The sequence below is a fragment of the Manis javanica genome, chromosome 8 (assembly GCF_040802235.1).
Source record: "Manis javanica isolate MJ-LG chromosome 8, MJ_LKY, whole genome shotgun sequence".
NCBI classification, from domain to species: Eukaryota; Metazoa; Chordata; class Mammalia; order Pholidota; family Manidae; genus Manis; species Manis javanica.
The window spans coordinates 63214868-63235417 of NC_133163.1; the positions used below are offsets into that span (position 1 = coordinate 63214868).

At 35.3% G+C, this 20550-nt stretch overlaps 1 protein-coding gene across 5 annotated transcripts in view; it reads right to left on the reverse strand.

Moving 5' to 3' along the window:
• LOC108391323 (signal recognition particle subunit SRP54) overlaps positions 1-20550 on the reverse strand; it is a 73635-nt gene that overhangs the window by 26372 nt on the left and 26713 nt on the right. For 2 of the 5 annotated variants that reach the window (XM_017650885.3, XM_073211352.1), the window contains 6 exons: positions 20305-20391; positions 18396-18469; positions 18074-18182; positions 15747-15917; positions 13068-13163; positions 9786-12197 (listed from right to left, as the gene is read on the reverse strand). In XM_017650885.3, the coding sequence (XP_017506374.1) occupies positions 12106-12197; positions 13068-13163; positions 15747-15917; positions 18074-18182; positions 18396-18469; positions 20305-20391 (629 nt within the window). In that variant the 3' untranslated portion in view covers positions 9786-12105. The other 3 variants (XM_073211353.1, XM_037025500.2, XM_037025499.2) reach the window with 3 other exon arrangements.

Here is a 20550-nt window from a genome sequence, read left to right on the forward strand (position 1 = left end):
ATTTTTATTGAATAGACTTTTCTTTACGGGCTTTCTTTTAGAAATTTAGTATTAATTTTTGATACAGTAAAACCTAGGTTTTATGTTTATCAAATTAAGCAAGAGTGAGCAAACTTTTTCTGTAAAGGCCAGATGGTTAATATTCAGGCTTTTCAGGCCATATAGTCTCTGTCACAACTACTGAACTCAGCAAAAACAGCCACTGACAACACATAATGAATGGGCACTGATGTTTTCTAATAAAACTTCATATAAACAGGTGGCTAGTGCAATCTGGCCCACAGGCTGTAGTTTGTCAACCCCTCATCTTAGGAAACAAAATTGGAAATCTGCTAAAGACAGTCTATGACGTGATTCCAACCTCTACTTGGTCAGGAGAAGAGGGTGAGAGGAGACAGTAAAGGGAGATATTGTTGGGTAAAACCAACTAGAAAATAAAATAATTTGGTACAAAATTTCCAATAATTACAAATGAAAGTTATTCTCTGAATTTTACAGATGTTTCATTTTTACAGATAAACAGTAAACCTGCAAGTATGAAAAATTTCACTGTCAATAAAACACATTCCATTTTAACAAAGTCCAAAGATCTGAAGATAGTTTCCTAACACCATGAAATTATGAGATGTAATGTCAATTATCATTTTATGACCTTTTATGGTTAACCAGACTGTAAATCTCCCTATCTTGTTCTTCAGGGCCTGTTTTTAATGGCAATTTTCTTTTTATATACTCCCATAGCACCAGAATTTCTTTAAAATATGTACTACACTTGGATTTTATTGTGTCACCTTCTCCAGCTATGTGGTTAGCAACATAGGAGTAGGCAGTGTGCATCCTTCACTGCTATCTCCTTTAGCCTACAGTTCTTGGCACACTGTAAGTTGTTTGTGGTATCAGTGCTATATAAATGAATGAGTCGTACTGAAATTTTAATTCCTTTAATAATATTGAGAATGAGGTTTTGGTTAAAAGTCTAGTCTGACAAGCTGCTGGACAGAATGTAACAACAGGCACTGGATAGCCTGGTTTGATGCCTAAGTCTAAACACAGACCCAAGCTCCTATTTCTTACTCCCTTCCCTACGTGGTACTTTGGATTTCTCACTTCTGACAAACTGATAAAGGAATACAGAATGGTAGCCACTCCTTTCACCCAAGTTTCCACCTCAGTGGCCTCCTCTCTCTTATTCTGCTCAAACTCCAGAGATGTTTCTGCTTCAGGAATGTGAATGAGAGAGCAAATAGGAAGAGTCAGAAAACAGTTTGTACAGTATGAACCCATTTGTGTTTAACATGAAGGAAGAGATTGTAGATGCATAAGAAATCCCAGGAAGAATGCACTAGAAATTTAACAGTTACTTACAGGGAATGTGAATGTGAGGAATGGGCAATGCAGGTATCCCTGTGTCTTTTTACTTTTTGCTCTACCACCCATTTACTGTTTAAATATTTATTATTTTTTTAACCAAGAATATGAAAATAACATAACATCATTAAACCAAAATAAAGTCTTTCGTCAACATTTATCTGGTAAATCAGTACAGGTGTTTTTACTTTGCTATTAGAAAGATTCAAAGAGAAACAGTGATGAAAACAATCCTAGCAACAGAAGGAAAAATCAAACAGAAAACCATTAAACGCTGTGGACTTAAAGGTTCAAGTGTACCTATCAGCAATAGGCCTGAACTCAGCTGAAAAGGAAAAGCGGCTCTGATTGCCCCTGAATTCCTTCTTTCAGGTGACCCTCCTCCTTAAGCAGGAGAAGAAAAACAAAATAAAACATAACAAGAAATTACATATAAAGACTATGAAGACTATGATGTGGAAAAATTTTTAATACAAACTACATTTTATACTCTAAGGCACCATTCTGTAGGTATCTGCAGTTTGTTAGTGTTTCTAACATTCAGGAAGCTAGTCTCAAAAATGAAGCTACCAAAAACGCTTCATTGTCACTGAGGTGAAAAGATTTCTACACAGGAGCAACTCGAGGTTTTGAATGACCAAAACTGTATACTCTTGAGCTGGTTCAGTTTAAGTAATTTCATTAGTTTAACTTGACCAAAGATCCTGAACTACTACTTCAGACTACCAAATCCAAAACAAACCTCCAAACCTTATCTAACTCTCTAAACGTCGTACACTACCCGATACACTAACCACTAGCCACACGTGGCTGATGCTCTCCTGGCATGTATAGTTCCAACTAAGATAGATACGCAGATGTAAAATACACACAGGCTCAAAGACTTAGTACCAAAAGGAGAATGTAAAACATCTCGTTGATAACTTTCATATTAATCACATTTAATTTTTGTTAAATTAGGTTAAATATAGTATTAAGTTCACTTGTTTCCTTTTATTTTATAATCCTATTGGACAGAAAACAGTTCCGTGCCTTAGTTGCCTCGTTTCTGAAATGGGGTAACGTCCACCTCATGCACAAGTTATTAGAATTACGTGGAATAAAGCGTGTAAACGCTCAGCACGTAGCTGCTATCCGCTTGCAGGAGAGGCTGAGAAGCGATTGAAGCCGCCCTCGTCTGACTTCCAGCTATCCTAAGGATGGCCTTTCGGGGACACGCCTTCCTTCTCTCGCTCCGAGACCAGAAGCTGCAATTGCGGCCCCGGAAGCCCTCGGCCACCCGAGTCTGCGGCGCTGCCACCGGCTGGTGAGGGGGGGGGGGCAGTGTGTGGGGGAGTGGGGCCTCCGCCCCGTCCCCCGAGCCCTGTCTCTGAGCACAAACGGGGATACTGTTAGGAACCCCGAAACGCGGCCGCTCGGAGGAAGGCCTGGCAGGCCAAAAGAGCAGCCGGTGGACGAGGCGGAGAGGAGGCTGGGCTCTCCCGGCCGCACCCCCCCCCTACCTGCGGCGCCGACTCTTTGAACGCCGCGGCGGCCGCTGCACCCGAGGCTGCGACGGCTTCTCCTTCTCCCGCACGGCCCACTGGCTCCCGGTCCATCGTTGTCGCCGCCACAGGGCTGCTGGCGCTGGCGAGATAGAACGGAATGGCCGATAAGCCCGCTTCCATCCTCCGCCTCCCCGCCCAGCCGCGGACCGAGCCGGCAGTCGGGAAGGGACTCACCGGCAGCGCCCGCCTCACGCCGCGCCCGGCGACGCCGCCGCAGGAGGAGCGCGGCGGCCTGGAGGGGCGGGGCGGCCGGCACCTCGTCCACCCGGCTCCGCTCCAGATGCGGCCGACCGCAGCCTGAGAGGCGCAACCACTGGCTTGCCAGGGGCAGGGCGGGGCGGAGCAGAGCGGGGCGGAGTCTTCAGCAGCTTCGCTTCCGGCCCGGCCCAAAGCTGGGACCCGCGGAGTCGCCCCCTGGCGCCGGTGACTCCCTCCCTCCTTGCGGGTGCGTGGGACTTGCTTTCGGGACCTCAGCGCCCACTCACCGTCTGCATCCTGGGCAGTCACCCTCCCAGACCTTAGTTCCTGTACTTGTAAGACGAAACAGCCGCGTAGTGTGTCTCAAAGGCCTATGATGAGAGGTAATTGCTGAAAATATATTTTAAAACGTAAGACTTACCCTACATATGCCATTACTAAGGTGGATGACAGTTTATCCGGAATACTCTTGAATTAAGAGCTTCAAAGGTGAATTTCGCTTACACTTAGGCAATACTTAATAATTAAGAAATACTAAGTGCAACTGTAGAGAAAGGTTTGATCTGAAGGAGAGCAAAGGCAGCAGCAAGCTTCCATTTAGCCAAATGTGAGGAATAGTATCTGTTTTTGGGGTGTGTGTGTGTGTGTCTGTGTGTCTGTGTGTATAAGAGAGGACATCCCAGGCTTTTCCTATTTTTTCAGGTATCAGCCAAATTAAAAAGTCATGATTGCAATGATTACTGCATTACTTTAACAACTAGTTGAAGCATCTCCAGGTAAATGGTTTTTTAGATTATAGCTTTAGTATTAAAGTTCCACACAACTTTTCACGAATTACCTAAGTCAAAAATAAAATACATTATTTTGGCCACAGAAGGCTTAGCTTGATATTTAAAAATTGCATTTTCATGCCCGTCAAAATTCAGAAATGCTCCCCAAAGTTATGGCCTATATTATGTTATTCAGCATGGTAACAGCAGGCCCACCCGCCCCCATTTTTGTTCCTTTCTTTCCTGTGCAAATTATTTTTCCATACCCTCTGCTTAATATTCTTGTATACTTTCCATCCTGCATAGAACTATGATTACATAAAAACCAAGCCAAAAATTTTAAAGGATAATTTGAAAAAAAAAGATTTAAAACATTTAAAAATTCATAATTTATATTCTGTTAATAAAATCAAGTTAGCTTGCTGAGGTAGACAAGTTTCAGTAACACGATCTGATGCCATCTAGCAGCCTTAACAAGGGATTGAGACAGTCAGAGGCAGCAAAAACAAACTGCAGTAATTTGAAAAGAAAAAGAGCCAACTGTTAAAGACTTTGTGATTTGGCTTTCATAAACAAAACAGTTCTATATTACACATGTATTCAAAATCCCTTTCTTCTTAGTAGCAAGAACAGTAATCAACAATCTTTATTATTAAAAATCTGTAGTTTATGAATGCATGATTTATTTCACAAATTGGCAATTTCACTGCTGAAGCATAATTTACTTTCATAGTTTACAAATATATTTCTTAGTTTACTGAAAATTCAAAATACAAGTCACTCCTAACATGAACTGGATGTATTTCCTAAGAGTTACGGTCAACACAAATATGTAACTGAGAAGCAGTCTGTTACAAAGAACTCATAGCAACAGAAAAGCAGAGAAATTCTACTGGTTTTTGTAAGATAAATTCTAGCTGAAATAAGCAGGCGATGAGAGGCAACAAAGGGCCAGGCAGTTTATTTGAGCGCAATTCCCAGGTGATGTTCCCCAGTCTACAGAAATGGAGGCTAGGGAAGTCGCATTCAGCAGGGCAGGCAGCTAGTTTTTAAAGAAGGTAGGGGGAGGCAGAGCTTAGATTTACAGTGGTGTGAGGATTGGCTAGCCTAAGGCACATTTTTCAGGTTGAGAGGGGGCAGCAGCTGGGGACTTTGGCACGTCATCAGTGTCCGATGTGCTCACTCCTCCCTCTGGTGCCTCCAACCTTACAGTTTTATATTGGGCGTTTACATTTTTGTCCTGATCTCTGGTTCATCATTGGACCATAATAGTTCAACTAAAAATGAGCAACAAAAAACTAAAAAGTAAAAAAATAAAAATGAGCAAAGCAACATGCCACATCTTTCCTTCATTCACTTTGTACTGTAAGTTTTATTGTATCACTGACAAAAAATAAATTCAGGTATTATAATTTATCTACTTGAAAACAATTGTGGTATAAATTTATCATTTAATGATGCATATAGAGCTAAAAAGGTAAATTTGGAATACCTATTTCCATGAAAGTTTGAGAAAAACAAAGCCAGAAAAATATTGATAACCATGCATGTCCATCAAATAGAAAACAAGACTTTCTTATGGTTTTAACATAGCTGCTACATATATATTTTAGTAGAGAATATTTTTAAGATTATCCCATCCCTCAAATGGCATATATTTTCATCATTAATGATCACAAGAAAAGATAAGGTGGTAAAAGTAAAAACACTCTCAAGTTGACTTTAAGGATAAAAATAAATTGTTAAGTATCAGTAGTGGCTTCACTTATGGAACCCAATATGCTAGGTACTGTGCTAAGTACTTTCCTCGTATGAACTCTCAAGACAACCCTAAAATACTATTATAATTACCAACATTTTACAGATGAGGAAACAAAGGCTCAGAAATGTTAAGTAACTTGCTCAAGGACACAGCTGGTAAGTAACAAGCAAGGGTTCAAACCCAGGCAATGATTCCACAGCTTACTCTCTTAGCCACTCTGCCCCTGAGAATGAAAATGTCAAAAAATGGGCTATAGGAAGACAGAAAAATTCCTAGACCAAAGTGTGATATTTTGAAGATTTTGGATGCAAATTAATAGAGTGTGTATATTTTTTGAAGTTTATTATAAGAGATTGCCATTAGTAATGCCCTATATGTAAGAACAAATGAAAATCCAAGTGAACTTTTTTTATTTGATGTTATGTGAATATATTTGTTTTAACTAAAATTTGATCAGATTTTTTTGTGTCATGAGACTATACTGATACTCACCTACTAGAATTTTTTATATGGCATTAGCCAAAAAATATTAGCCTTTGTACATTGTGCCTAAATGCAGCAATTTCAGTGTTGAAGAGCTGTACATTTTACAGTCCATAGACCCCTAAGATTCTTCTGGCAATAAGCTAACAAACAAGTATAATGATATAATAAAGATTGCCATAAATAAAGTTACCTTTCCTCTCAGGGCAAGATCATCCACTGTTTAACACAGTGAGAAGAAAACTACAGAGTATCAAGGAAGACACATCAACTGAAGGGTTTCATATTCCCTGTATTTCCTATGAAGTGTCAAAAATAGGCTTAATGGTATTTCTTGCACCACGTCTGCCAGAAATGAAATTCTGAACCCCTTAATTGATTTCTCAAAGTCAGAAATGACAGGCCCACAAATAGATCCAATAACAACTCTTAACCTCTTTTGGGTCACTGAAGAGCAAATTTCCCTCATTCTAAAATCATAAAAAGCAAGCAAGCATGATTCCTAAACTATGCAGATGTGCAGACATTATATGTTCCCTTCGCTTGAAGCAGATATGGAAACTTTCTCTGGAAAGAAGCTCACAAAACGTTAGCATATTTGCTTAAGAAAAATAGACCAACACAAAAGTAAACTCAAAATGGATCAAAGACCTGAATGTAAGTCATGAAACCATAAAACTCTTAGAAAAAAATATAGGCAAAAATTTCGTGTACATAAACATGAGCAACTTCTTCATGAACATATCTCCCCAGGCAAGGGAAACAAAAGCAAAAATGAACTCATGGGACTACATCAAACTAAAAAGCTTCTGTACAGCAAAGGATACCATCAGAAGAACAAAAAGATATCATACAGTATGGGAGAATATATTCATAAATGACGATACGATAAAGGGTTGACATCCAAAATATATAAAGAGCTCACACACCTCAACAAACAAAAAGCAAATAATCCAACAAAAAAAAAATGGGCACAGGATCTGAACAGACACTTCTCCAAAGAAGAAATTCAGATGGCCAACAGACATATGAAAAGATGCTCCACATCGCTAATCACCAGGGAAATGCAAATTAAAACCACAATGAGATATCACCTCACACCAGTTAGGATGGCCGATATCCAAAAGACAAACAACAACAATTGTTGGCAAGGATGTGGAGAAAGAGGAACCCTACTACACTGCTGGTGGAAATGTAAACTAGTTCAACCATTGTGGAAAGAAGTATGGAGGTTCCTCAAAAAACTAAAAATAGAAATACCATTTGACCCAGGAATTCCACTCTCAGAAATTTACCCTAAGAATGCAGCCGCCCAGTTTGAAAAAGACATATGCACTCCTGTTTTTCGCGGCACTATTTACAATAGCCAAGACATGGAAGCAACCTAAGTGTCCATCAGTAGATGAATGGATAAAGAAGATGTGGTACATATACACAACAGAATATTATTCAGCCATAAGAAGAAAACAAATCCTACCATTTGCAACAACATGGATGGAGCTAAAGGGTATTATTCTCAGTGAAATAGGCTAGGCGGAGAAAGACAAGTATCAAATGATTTCACTCATCTGTGGAGTGTAACAACAAAGCAAAAACTGAAAGAACAAAACAGCAGCAGACTCAGAGAACTCAAGAATGGACTAACAGTTACGAAAGGGAAAGGGAATGGGAGGATGGGTGGGAAGGGAGGGATGAGGGGGAAACAGGGCATGACGTACGATTAGCACACATAATGTAGTGGGGTGGGGATGTGGGGAAGGTAGTATATACAGAGAAGACAAGTGATGATTCTATAGCATCTTACTTTGCTGATGGACAGCGACTGTAATGGGGTATGTGGGGGGGACTTGATAACAGGGGGAGTCTAGTAACCATGTTGTTCAAGTATGATATAAAAAAACTTAGCTTGACACAGATTTGCTGCAAAACTTCAATTTGTAAAAAATGAAGTATCTACAAAGCACAATAAAGCAAAATGCAATTTAAAAAAAAATAGACCAGTCACAGGACATTACTCCCTCTGTTTTTCCATCAGTATCTGAGAGTGTCAGTCCCAGGTAGGGGATTTTCTTAGTGCTAAACTCTTCTGAATTATCCTTCTTACAAGTAGCTACAGCTGTGCCATTTCTTTGTTTTCCCATTTGAGATATAATTGGCACTGAGAAATGCATTGTTTTAGGCTAATGAGAGAATCCTTTAAGTCAAGGAAAACTAAAATATTGACTCTTCAAGTGATTTCAAATGGAGAGAGAGAAAAGTAATGAGAGAATGAAAAACAGCAGCATGGACATGCCAAACTCGAACTTCTGTGGCACCATATTATGGAAGTAAATATGACATAATCACCAGTTAAACAGGTGTATTTTCACTTTATAAGTATCTGAAAATTACCTTGTACTCAATATGCCAAATTAGAGATAAGAGGTCAGTAGAGAGGGATAGGGCCTAAAGTGTTGGGTTAGCAACTACTCAACACTGAGCACAAATAAATTGTTACTTGCCCCTAATGGCAAAGTGTAGGGAAAAAACTATCATAGCATAGCATAGTTACTTAAAAAACTACAAAAAATAAGCTGTAGACTACACAATTGATCTAGAGGTAAAATTTAAACTAATCCTCCAAGCTAAAACATAAACTCATTATTCCTGTAACTCATGGGTATAACTCAAAGCAAAGGAAGTATTAGGTTCAACCTTAATGCAATAGCTTAATGTTCAGAACATGGTAATTGGGATTTAGGGCTGAATTTTGAAATGATGCCTCAGTGAATGCCAGCAATGATAGATTTGAGCTGTGAGGGTGGATTTCTATTTTGGTATATGATAACTTACTTGGTTTAGCCATGGTTCTCAATGACATCGCTTTTATTAGAGCTTATTCAAATTCCTTGGTTGCTCTGTATAATCAAACAGTAAAATTCTTGCTTTTATTGGACCCACAAGCATCAAGTTGAAATTCCTTCACGATTAACTGTCTTGTTCCATTTTTTTTACTAAAATATGTTTATATGGATTAGAGCTACCTGTAAAAGAAACCTGTTCAATTTATTTTATATTATGGTTCACTTTTTAAATCCTCTACATTCACCGAAATAAGATATTAATATTTCAGTAACATTCAATCCCATTCCATTCCATGACATTCCTTCCATTCCTTTCGTTAATGGTCCATTCTCTTTCCCCAACATTCCATTCCATCCCATGACATTCCATTCAATTAAATAACGTTCCGTTCCATTCCAAACCATTCCAGTACCCTCTATTGCAGGTACATTCCGTTTCATTCCACAACATTCTATTGCTTAACATTCCATCCCATTCCATTTGTTAAGGTTCCATTCTTTCACCAACATTCCATTCCGTTCCATAACATTCCATTCCGTTAAATAACGTTCCATTCCTTTCCAAATCATTCCGGTACCCTCTATTGCGTAACATTCCATTCCATTCCACAACATTCCATTCCATTCCTCAACATTCTTTTATGTTCTATTAATTTTACCCATATTAATATGAATGAGATTTTATTTCTAATAAATTTCCTGGTTGTTACCTTCTGTATATCAGTATTTATTGATAATATTACATTTCTTTTTAGCTATGTGACACTATTATTCAAGGCTAGTACTGTATTACTGCATATCAGAACTGAGGACCTTTCACATTATAACATACCATCTTTATTTGAACAAAACTGTTTATGTAACACACTCAAAATCACTTTTATTATGATGAAAGTACTTTTTTCCAAAAAATTCCTCCATAAAAATGCAATGATTGTGTATATACCTTACATCTTCTATGCCATTATATGTCACATTATATATAATGTTCTTATATACATGATACTTCAAGGAGAACACAGACATCCATCACATTAAATAGTTAGTTTGCCCTTTGTTGGTATTGTAGTTTGCTGAAATTAGTTTTCTAAGTTTGTTTTTGTTTTATAATTACATAAGCATTGTAAGATTAAGGAATTATACCTATTTATGTTTGTACATATTTAAGTAACATTATATTCAAGAAGAATCCAATGTTATATGATATTAAATCTAGCTAGTGGTCACATTGGGAATATAATAGATATCAAAAAGCCAAAGAATTAATCTTAACAATAGTGAAGAATAAAAGGAAATTTGTTCAAATTATTCAATAATTTGATTTTGATATATAGTACTTATACTTTCAAACATCAACACCTTGATAAGAACAGTGAAAACTGAAGGATAGCTTTTTTGAGTAAAGATACCAGGTTGAGGAATTAATAGAATCAGAATGTTAGAGAGCATCTCCAATTCCCTCGTTTTACAGAAAAGGAAAGAGAAATGGAAGCTGAACTAGGTGTTCTGGACCTTTAGCTTTTCCTTGCCACTGCTATTTTTGCTTCTAAAAAATATTACTTGCATCAAACACAAAAATGCTACAAACAATGCCATCAAGTTTGGCCAAGTGTCTCGTTCTCCTTTTTCAGTTAAAATGCAAAAGTGGTACTCCAAGGATAGAAATCACAAAAATGCATGCCCAGAAAAGATGGTATGCATCAGTTTAATGAGAAACTAACTTGGAGAAAAATATTTTCTCTATTGTCATATTTCTATATCTGGACTTGCAATGACATTTCTGCAGAACATAACGCACATCATTTTTACAGGGTATATCATGTTCTATAGGAATATTGCAGTTTTTAGCTGGTGAAAACAATTTAGTGGGCTATAAAATCTTTGCCCAAGTAAACACAAAAATCAGTTGAATTCTTTATGTAACTATTTTTTTATAAAGATACTCTGGCTTATAAGACCTTTTTAAAACACTTGAGTCATAAAAAATTAACACTATAAAAACTAGCTATCTCTTTCACTCTCTCACACAACTACAAATCAGTCCTCTGCTGAAGATCAGTCTATCCTAGTTCAAAACACAGTAACACACCCTTATCTGTAATCTTCATGATGTCAGTAATGAAAAAGTATAGTAATTATTCTAGTATTTTTAATTAATTCCATAAATTATGTAACAGCCATTGTTCTAAGTGAAATGTTCAGCAATCCAAAGTAATCAACAATCAGATCAACCTTGTCATGGTCTCATTATTTTTAATATATAATAGTGACAGCCTAATATTTGCAATTATTTTCCCAATAGGAGGTCTTAACATTAGCTATTATCATCAAAGTATATCAGTTTCTTCAAGCAGATTTTTGGCATGTAAGAAATGTAACAAAATTGGCTTTTTAAAAAAATCAAATATTGCCATAAGTCTTCAAAAATATGAAGTAAAAAAATGCAAGTTATAAACAAACATTATATTGTGAATGTATAAGTAACCAAATTCACAATTTCATCTCAAATGGCAGAGCTAAGATTTTCTGTGGCAAAATTATCTTAATTATTCTAAGTGAAACAAAAATTCCCAATACTAATGGTTAAGTTATCCTACCATATTTCCCATTAGGGGAATAGTTTTAAATGACATACAGCTGTTGGCTTTTCTGTCTGCCTTTTAATGATACACTGATAATTTAAACCATAAAGAAAGTTAACAACCCCTTAACTTGTAATGACTTTGAAATTTATTTTACAGCATTTTTATTGAGACATCATATAACTACTGACCAGGACTGTTTACAAATGTAATGCTTGGCCTTTGAGCCAATTAAAAACTTTTAAGTACTAAATTTTACATCATGATTTGTTTAACTTAAGAAGTGTTATGATGATGAAAATTAACAGCAGAAAATCTAAAGCAAAAATATAATGATTTCCACAAAAACCATATATTCCTCCTTTTCATCAAAGGGAGGAAGGGAAAAAGGAAGGAAGGAAAAGAAAAGGAGGGTGAGGCAAAGATGAGAACAGAAAGAAAAAGGGCAAGACAAGCAAGAAAAATACTTTTTTTCCCCCCATTTGCAAAAAGGAACTCTGAGGTCTCAGCAAATAATGTAATCAATCATCAGTTTATATTAAGGCATCTTCTTTACATATTATTGAATCCCATCATGCCTTTCATATTGCCAGCAGCACCCTGTTGAAACTGCCTCATCATTGACTGAAGTCCTGCCATACCACCTAGAGTGAAAGTAGAGTAAAATCAGATAATTATCAAGCAGAACTTAAGACATTTATTACTTTTGCCTTGTAAGTACTTTAACTTCTAAAAATTTTACTGGTTCTGATACAATTTGGTCATCAGCCTTAAAGAACAGGCCAATTAAAAAACTGTATTATCACCAATATCTTCATCTATAAAAGAGAATCAATATCCTACCTCAAGTTGTGAGCAATAAATGAGATAAACGTGAAAAGATTTTAGAACAGTACTTTTCACCCAGTAGGGAATCAGTAAATCTAAACAAAAGCAATTTTTTCCAGGAAGGCCAAAAGTCTTTCGTAAATTATTATACATTTTGGGGGAGAGAGTTGTTTCATAGAACTTACAGGAAGAAAATAATTCACTATTTATTGAACATCTATATGCCCACAACTGTACTAAGTGCTTTCATAATATTAGCTCATTCAGTTGTCACAATTTCCTCAAGTGATTTTATAGAAAGGGAAAGTGTGGTTTCAAAAGTTTAAGGAACTTTTCACAAGCTGCATAGTAAAACTGGAGCTGGGTTTCAAATCCTTATTTAATTTCAAAGTTTCATAACTGAAAATATCCATATGCCAAACTAGGGTAAAAGATCACTAAGAACAAGCATTAACAAAAGGTGATTAAGTAGCTTGTTCGAAAATCACACAGATGGCAACAGAGGAGTAACTAAAACTTCAGCTTACACAGCACTATTACAACAACTTAGAATTCAGATGGCCATTTCTCTCAAATCAGACATCTTTTGGACAGATTTTCATTAACATCACAACAGAAGGCTTATTAAAACTCAATCCTTATAAATTAAGCTGTGTATTTAGCAACTGGCAACAATTTGTATTTACCCATGTGATGGAGAACTCTTGGATCCATCATTTTGGCCATTTGTTGATTCAATTTTGCCATCTGTGACTGGCTCACATTCTTAGACATGTCACCACCTGAAAAAAAAAGGGTTTGAGTCAATATAGAATGTAATAATAATCAAGATATCATAGAAAGTTTCATGAATTGAGCAAATAAAAAGAAAAACAGGGACTCTCTTGTCCCCTCCTGGCATGAGCCAGGAGCTCTGTCCTTTCACTTTATCTCTAAATAAAAGCCTGTACCTTGCTCTCCTAAAAAAAAAGAAAAAGAAAAACATTACCTATGTTCTTATCAACCTAACATTAATTGTTTCTATTTGTACATATTCCCTTCAGTTTTTATTTCAATTGTATACATATTTTTGAGAAAGAACAAGTAAAATTCTATATTAAGAGACACTTAAGGGATTTTTTTAAGGGCCATGATTTTTGTTAATACTTTGAGTTATACATGTGAATGAGCCACTATAAGCAAAACTGTATCTAGTGGTTATTAACAGTAAGCTATAACAACTTTAATAGTGATATGGAAGAATGATGAGCAAAAATTGAGTTTATAGATATGGGTTAACTGGGAGAGAAACTGGGATGCTAGTAAATGAATATCAAAGAATGAATGTGAAGATTTGTATATAATTAAGATTTGAGTCTATCTGTTATAATGAAAAGCTTCAGATAATAGACAAATTATGCAACTCCATTTATCAAATGAATTTCCATACACTAGTCAAAACTCCACAGTAAAAAAAGGCAAACAATGAAAGATGCACTCTGGGGCAGAACAGCTAAGAGCATCCTTGGGAGAACAGTTGCTGTGGTCTTAAGAGACAAGAAGCAAAAGAGATCATTGATGTAATGACAATAAGTAGAACTGCTTTAGCAAAATTATATTATATAAAGGACCTTTAATTCTGATACTTCTCAGAGGCATTTATAAAAATGAACATCAAACCTGGCTAATCTGAATAATTTATACAAATTATGGACTATGAAAGAGAAGTTATGTTTTTATTAAAATCTGAAAAGAACTTTCATGATTAATAATCTCTATAATATGTGAATTCTCTTTTCATTGGTGATTTGTCATAAGTTTGTTTCTGAGGACTTAAAATTTCTAAAGAATATTAAGAATTTGGTGTGACAACTGTGTGTACCATATCCACTGCCCATTTCATCTTGGTTGTGCTTTATTGAGTATTAACGCTCAGATAAAACTGACTAATGCATCTGCAGTAGTTCTATCAAGAATAATCAGGCTTATCTGGGGAGAATTTTAAACTGACATAGTATGTTTATGAATCACTATCTGAAATAGCATATTATATTAGGAATTATAGCCAATTTGAGACATGTCTAACTTTTCTCCCTTATCAGAAAAAAGAAACTAGGATATAGCAAGCAAAGAAAATTTTAAAAAGTGTCAATGACAAAAGGTAATAAAAACTTCTGTAAATATATATCCTTTTTAGAAAGCTAATTAGTGGTATTGTTTATCTTTGGAGTTTATCTAATCAACATTTTTTGAAATAATAAATTTAATAGTGTTTATAATACAGAAAAAAAAATTAAGAAAGGCCTGGGACAGCTGATTTGTTGGAAACATTAATGTTTTACCTTACACAATATATAGCAAAATAAATTCCAAATGGGATAAAATGTAAAACCTAAAAAATAAAACTGAAACAAGTAGGAGAAAATACAGGTGGCTAATGTGGTTTCAACATGGGGAAGAATTTTATGAACATAAATCAAATGAAAAGATAAATCAGCTTAGCTACATTAAAAATGAAAACTCTTCATTAAAAAATATAAATAAAAATAAAAGGCTAATGAAAAAAACTGAGGAAAGTATTTGCACACATTAGCAACAGACTTTCAAATTACTATAAAGCAATAACAGAAAAAAATGATGGATAAGGAACCAAAGAGGTGACTCATAAAGGAAATTCAAACTAGTATAAGTACAAAGAAATGTTAAACTTGAGTAGTACTCTAAAAAACATATTGAAAAAACACATGACCATAAAATTGGAAACACTAAATTACTACAAAATTTATTCAGCATTACTATGTTTCTGATCAAAACAGATAAAATCTCTGGCCTCATGGAAGATGACACAGAAACTGATTAGATAACTGTTACTGATACAGAAGCAGATGAATCAGCTTACACATCCAACAAAGAGGCATCTTGCTAAATAAAGATACATGCATAACTAATCATATTCAGTGATTAAAAGTTACATTTTCAAGAACATTTGACAACATGGAAAAACAGTCACAATGTATCAGACGAAAACATTAGTTACATCAAATATTATTTCCAGAAGGACCCATGGCATTCTCTGGGGAATAAAGGTGATGGGTGTTTTAAATTTTTCTTACACTTTCTTATATTCTGAGTTTCCTGTAATATATATCTTCATAAAAATAAGATTATTAAGTTTGCTCTTTCAAAAAATATTAGTCTCTATTACCTAGAATCTGAAAACAGATAAATCTCAGATTGCATTATAAAAACCCAGAAGTATCAAGTATTAACATGAAATGTAACAAAATATTTTCCAGTCCTGGCAGTACTCCTGAGCTTTAATTGTTAGTTTCTCAACTTCTTTCTTTCAGTGTGTTAACTAATGATGAGCTTGTTATTTTTCTTACCTTTGAAAAGTCCTTTGATACCTCCCATCTTTTTTACCATCTGCGCAAATTTGGTGTATTGTGTTAAAAGTTCTTGAACATCTCTAGTTGACACACCTGATCCTCTTGCTACTCTTTGGATTCTTCCTGGTTGCTTACTAAAAACCTTGGCACCATCAGTACTGTCAAGTTCTGTAGGCAAGGGTCAATTACTTACACTTATTTAGACACAATCAACATTCATTATCAAAGCAGTTATGTGCAAATACCTTCCACACAGAAAACAAATATAATGATCATGCCACTACCAGCTTTAACAAAGATTGTTGTCATCTGCCATGTTTGCGTTTGATTTTTAAAAATTAAACACAGAACATATTCAAAAGAATATTTATTAATATTCATAAGCTATAAAAACAATAAAATATATATGTACTCATCCTATAGTTTAAGTAAAATAGAACATTTTACTTCTATTTGTATTAGATTACAAAATCTAAAAACCTCTGAAACCCATGTCCACCCTTCCCATAATTCATATCCAACTGCTCTTTAGAGCATATGCCAGAGGTATAAGGTATATTTCAAGAAAGAACAAAAGTGCTCACATTAGCTGTAAGTAACTATTAACCTTTAAATCATAAATTCAGGCATATAAGCAAGCAGAAGTAGGTAGGTTCTATCTATAATCAACAGATTATATTATAATCAACAATATAATAACAATTATATTTCGTATAATCAAGCAATTACTACTAGTACTTCAATATTTTCTAAAGGAGTTAATTCCCCACAGTGTTTTGGTAACTCTTAGAATATGAAGTGCACTTCTGCTTTAGATGCATAAAATCTCAGGGACGGGATGGACTTTGGTCAAATTTTCAACTATATCTGTATCCTCTCTACAACATCCCTCAATAAGTAGTCATCTAACCTCAGTCTTAACATCCCCAGGAGATATGACTTATTATCTAACATAAGGCGATCTATGCTGTAACCTGTAATTATGGAAAATCTTTTCACATATTAAAATGAAATGTGTTTGCCTGACACTTCTTCCTATTTGCATAGATGTCTCCTTGCCAGACACAAAGAACAAGGCTTTCAAATATTCGAGAGCCACCATGACTCTGTGAATTTTCTCTAGGTGACAAACATCCAACTCCTTTGACTGTTCCTCCTATCATATGACTTCAAACCCCATTTATCATCCTGATTCCTAATACATCTTCTAATTTGTCTATGCCCAGAAGTAAACTGAAATCCAGGTAATGTTTAATTTCCAACGCAATACAAAAAGATCAAAGTATCTCACAATAAATTTATAGTCCATTAAAACCTCTAAAACCATTTCAAAAATGCAGCTTTTAAGCCACATCTTCACTATAAAATAAAATTCAGAAAATATGTATATTTCTCCCAAGAGCTCAAATGGAGAGAGCCAAGATAAACTAATCCACTGATGTAGACCAGTAGAAGATTATTAGAGATCTTTGTATGACCTATTTCAGAGTAATGGTGGGGACAGAAGTCAGATTTCAGTGGTTTGAGAAGACAAACTGTTCTTTAAGAAGCTTCACTGAATGAGAGATAGAGCAAAAACATGAGGGAGAAGTAAAGCCCAGAAAATGTGAATTTAAGAATGCTTATGTGTTGATGGAGAAAAAGTCAGTGTGTAAGAGAGACTAAAGATACAGGAAAGGATTTTCACTGATGGAGGCAGACCCTTGAAAAAGCTTAAAGAATGGTTTGTGGCCATCACAGTTTTTTAGGTAAGTCAGCCAAAGGTTAAGGGAATTCAATGCTAAAAGTCTATATTTCTTTATAAATGAGGTCAGAGAGCAAGTAGTCCAGCAGGCGGTCTGAAAAAGAATAAATGTCTGGCGTTAACTGTTGGTTTGAATGATAAAGGTGCTAAAAAACTGGGAAAAAGATAAAAGGGTCATGGGATCAGAGATGCTAATAGGCTGAGGATGGCATAAAGGCCATGGAAGTATAGGAGATAGTGGTAAAATAGGATTACAGAGACAGAGCAGTGTACTGCTGATAAGACTGAACCCCTGAGTTTCAGGGTATATAACGTTCTATAGGAATATTGCAGTTTTTAACTGGTGAAATAATTTAGTGGGCTATAAAATCTTTGCCCAAGTAAACACAAAAATCAGTTGCATTCTTCATGTAACTATTTTTTAAAGATACTCTGGCTTATAAGACCTTTTAAACACTTCAGTCATAAAAAATTAACACTACAAAAACTAGCTATCTCTTGTCCACAAGAACACAGTGAAAATCTCAACTTGCCAATATTCAGAACATTGTCCTCCAAGTTAACTAATCTGCCATCTTACCTTGATCATTCATACTATCCATTATTGTCATTAATTTCTTCAGCCTTGCCATTGACTCCTGTTCATTTCCTTTGCTCATAAAATCTGTTCCAAAACCAGGGATCATCCCCTAAAACCAATATATTTAAACAAAATCAATAATAGCTTGAGTTTAATTGTTCAGAATATTCACATTTAACTACTGGCTTTAATATTGACACTAATTTTTTTAAGTATCTATTTTTACCCAAAGAGTAAAAATAATTAAAGCAAATGAATCTATTCTTAGAAATTTTAACAAAAAACAACAGAAGATAGAAAAAAAGACTGTAGGATAACTAACCAAGATCTGACTGAAGGGGCCCATTTTCATGATATTTTGAAATTGTTCATACATGTCTCGCAACGTAAACTGACCTGAAATACAATATAAATGATTCCAATATATTAGAGAACATATACTTCCATTCAATAAAACTAATCTTTTCCTTAATCATGGGCTCATTCTTAAAGCACACTTACAAAATATCCAATCAATAAATATTCCCTGGGAAATTACTGTGTGCAAGATCATAGGGTAAATGCGGTGGAGAAGATACAGATGGGCAAAGTCTATCCTAGAGAAACTTGCATTCTATCAGAGAAAACAGACATAAACATATACACAGGAACTTGAAAACAAGGCACATAAACTATACCCACTAGGATGACTAAAATTAAAAAGACTGACAACACCAGAAGTTAGTGGGGAAGACAATTCTCATGTTTCTTGTGAGAATGTAAAATGACAAAAACACTTTTAAGATTATTTGTAATTTCTTAGCTTAACTGTCTGTGAACAGGAAAAATAGACTGTGGATGAACTACTACTCAGCAACAAAAGAATAAGCTACAGGTAAGTACAATTATATAGGTGAATGTCAAAAATATGCTGAATCAAAGAATCCAGGTGGGGAAAAAGGGCCATACTCTAGGATTCCTATGATATGAAATATTTACTGGGAAGAGGAATAAACAAACTTTGTTAAGTAATAGAAATGATGTTTCCTCATGGTATGTGTGTTATTATACATCTGTCAAAATTGATGGAATGATATCCTTTAGATCTGAGCATTTTATTATATGTAAATAAACTTCAAAAAAAAAGGAGTAAGACAATAAGGAAAGAGTATTTTCTACTTACATCCTAAAATATAAATGGAAAAGATACTTGCTTTTAGGCATTCTAAATGTGAAGTCATATAGTATTTCTAAAGAAATGTTATAGCAGGCAGCTAAAAATGCAGAATTAAAGAGTGGCACAGAAGGTTAAGGCTGAAATACATATTTCACTATTTTACAGAAGTGACAGTTAAAACTATGATAATATAAAAAGTCCACTGTCATGGAACCCAAGTGAAAAGTCTAAAATTAGAAAAGGCAAATAACACTGTTAAATACTGGGAATGAAAAAAAAGGTCACCATATTTGGAAATTAGAAGGCCAGTGGTAACCTCAAAAATGAGTAGAATTTAGGAGCAGAAGCAAAATGCAGACATGAAGGGAGACTTAGACGAGTCAAAAAGCAGACTGATTAGGAATACATTCCCCAGTCTAGTGTGGTAATGGAAGCAGTGTTAAGACTATTTAAGAAAGAGGAAGGCAGGGGGAAAAGAATCAGGCAATGAAGGATAGATTCATTCATTCAACAATATTTACTAAAGACCTAGTACTAAGTGCCCAGAAACTGTATTAGGTACTATGAACATAGAAGATGAGAAACACAGCTATGAAACCTACCTTCGCCTAAAGACAGACATCAAATAATTGTGATGAATAATACAATTACAGTATACAATGGAAGTATATAGGAGAGTGTTCTACCTTAGTCTAGGGATCAGGTAAAATGTCCCTGAAGAAGGACATTTAAGGAGAAACCTGAAGTATAAGTAGGAGTTAGTCTGGCTAGAAGAGGGGAGGACACCTGTCTAACCAGCAGAAAGAATTGTTCCTTTTTCTACAAGGAACCAAAGAAAAACTTCAGTTTCAACCTTAAGGCAATCTGGTTTACAACAGAAAAGAAAAATGCTCAATTCTACAATTGCTCAGATGTCTGAAATGTAAAATGATTTGCACATACATTACCAAAAAAAAATCATTTGAAAATTGGCTTTAATAATAGATTTATCATTTCAAACAAATTAATAGCAGCTTTATCAAAAAGAAATCAAGGGAAGATATCTGAGATCAAATGCTTTTTGTTACTCATATACCATGTTTCAACTTCTCTATTAGTGCTTCATTGTCATCCAACTTCAACTCATTGACTTTATCTATCAGTCCTTCAATGTCACCCATACCTGTAAGACCGAAAAGAAAAATGAACAACTAATAGTATACCCTACTTTATATTATACAAAATACATGCACATACATGATAACCCTGTAAGATAGGCAGGTCAGGCACCCCTACTACACTTTACAGGTGAGAAAACTCAAGGCTCAGAGGTTAAAAGCAG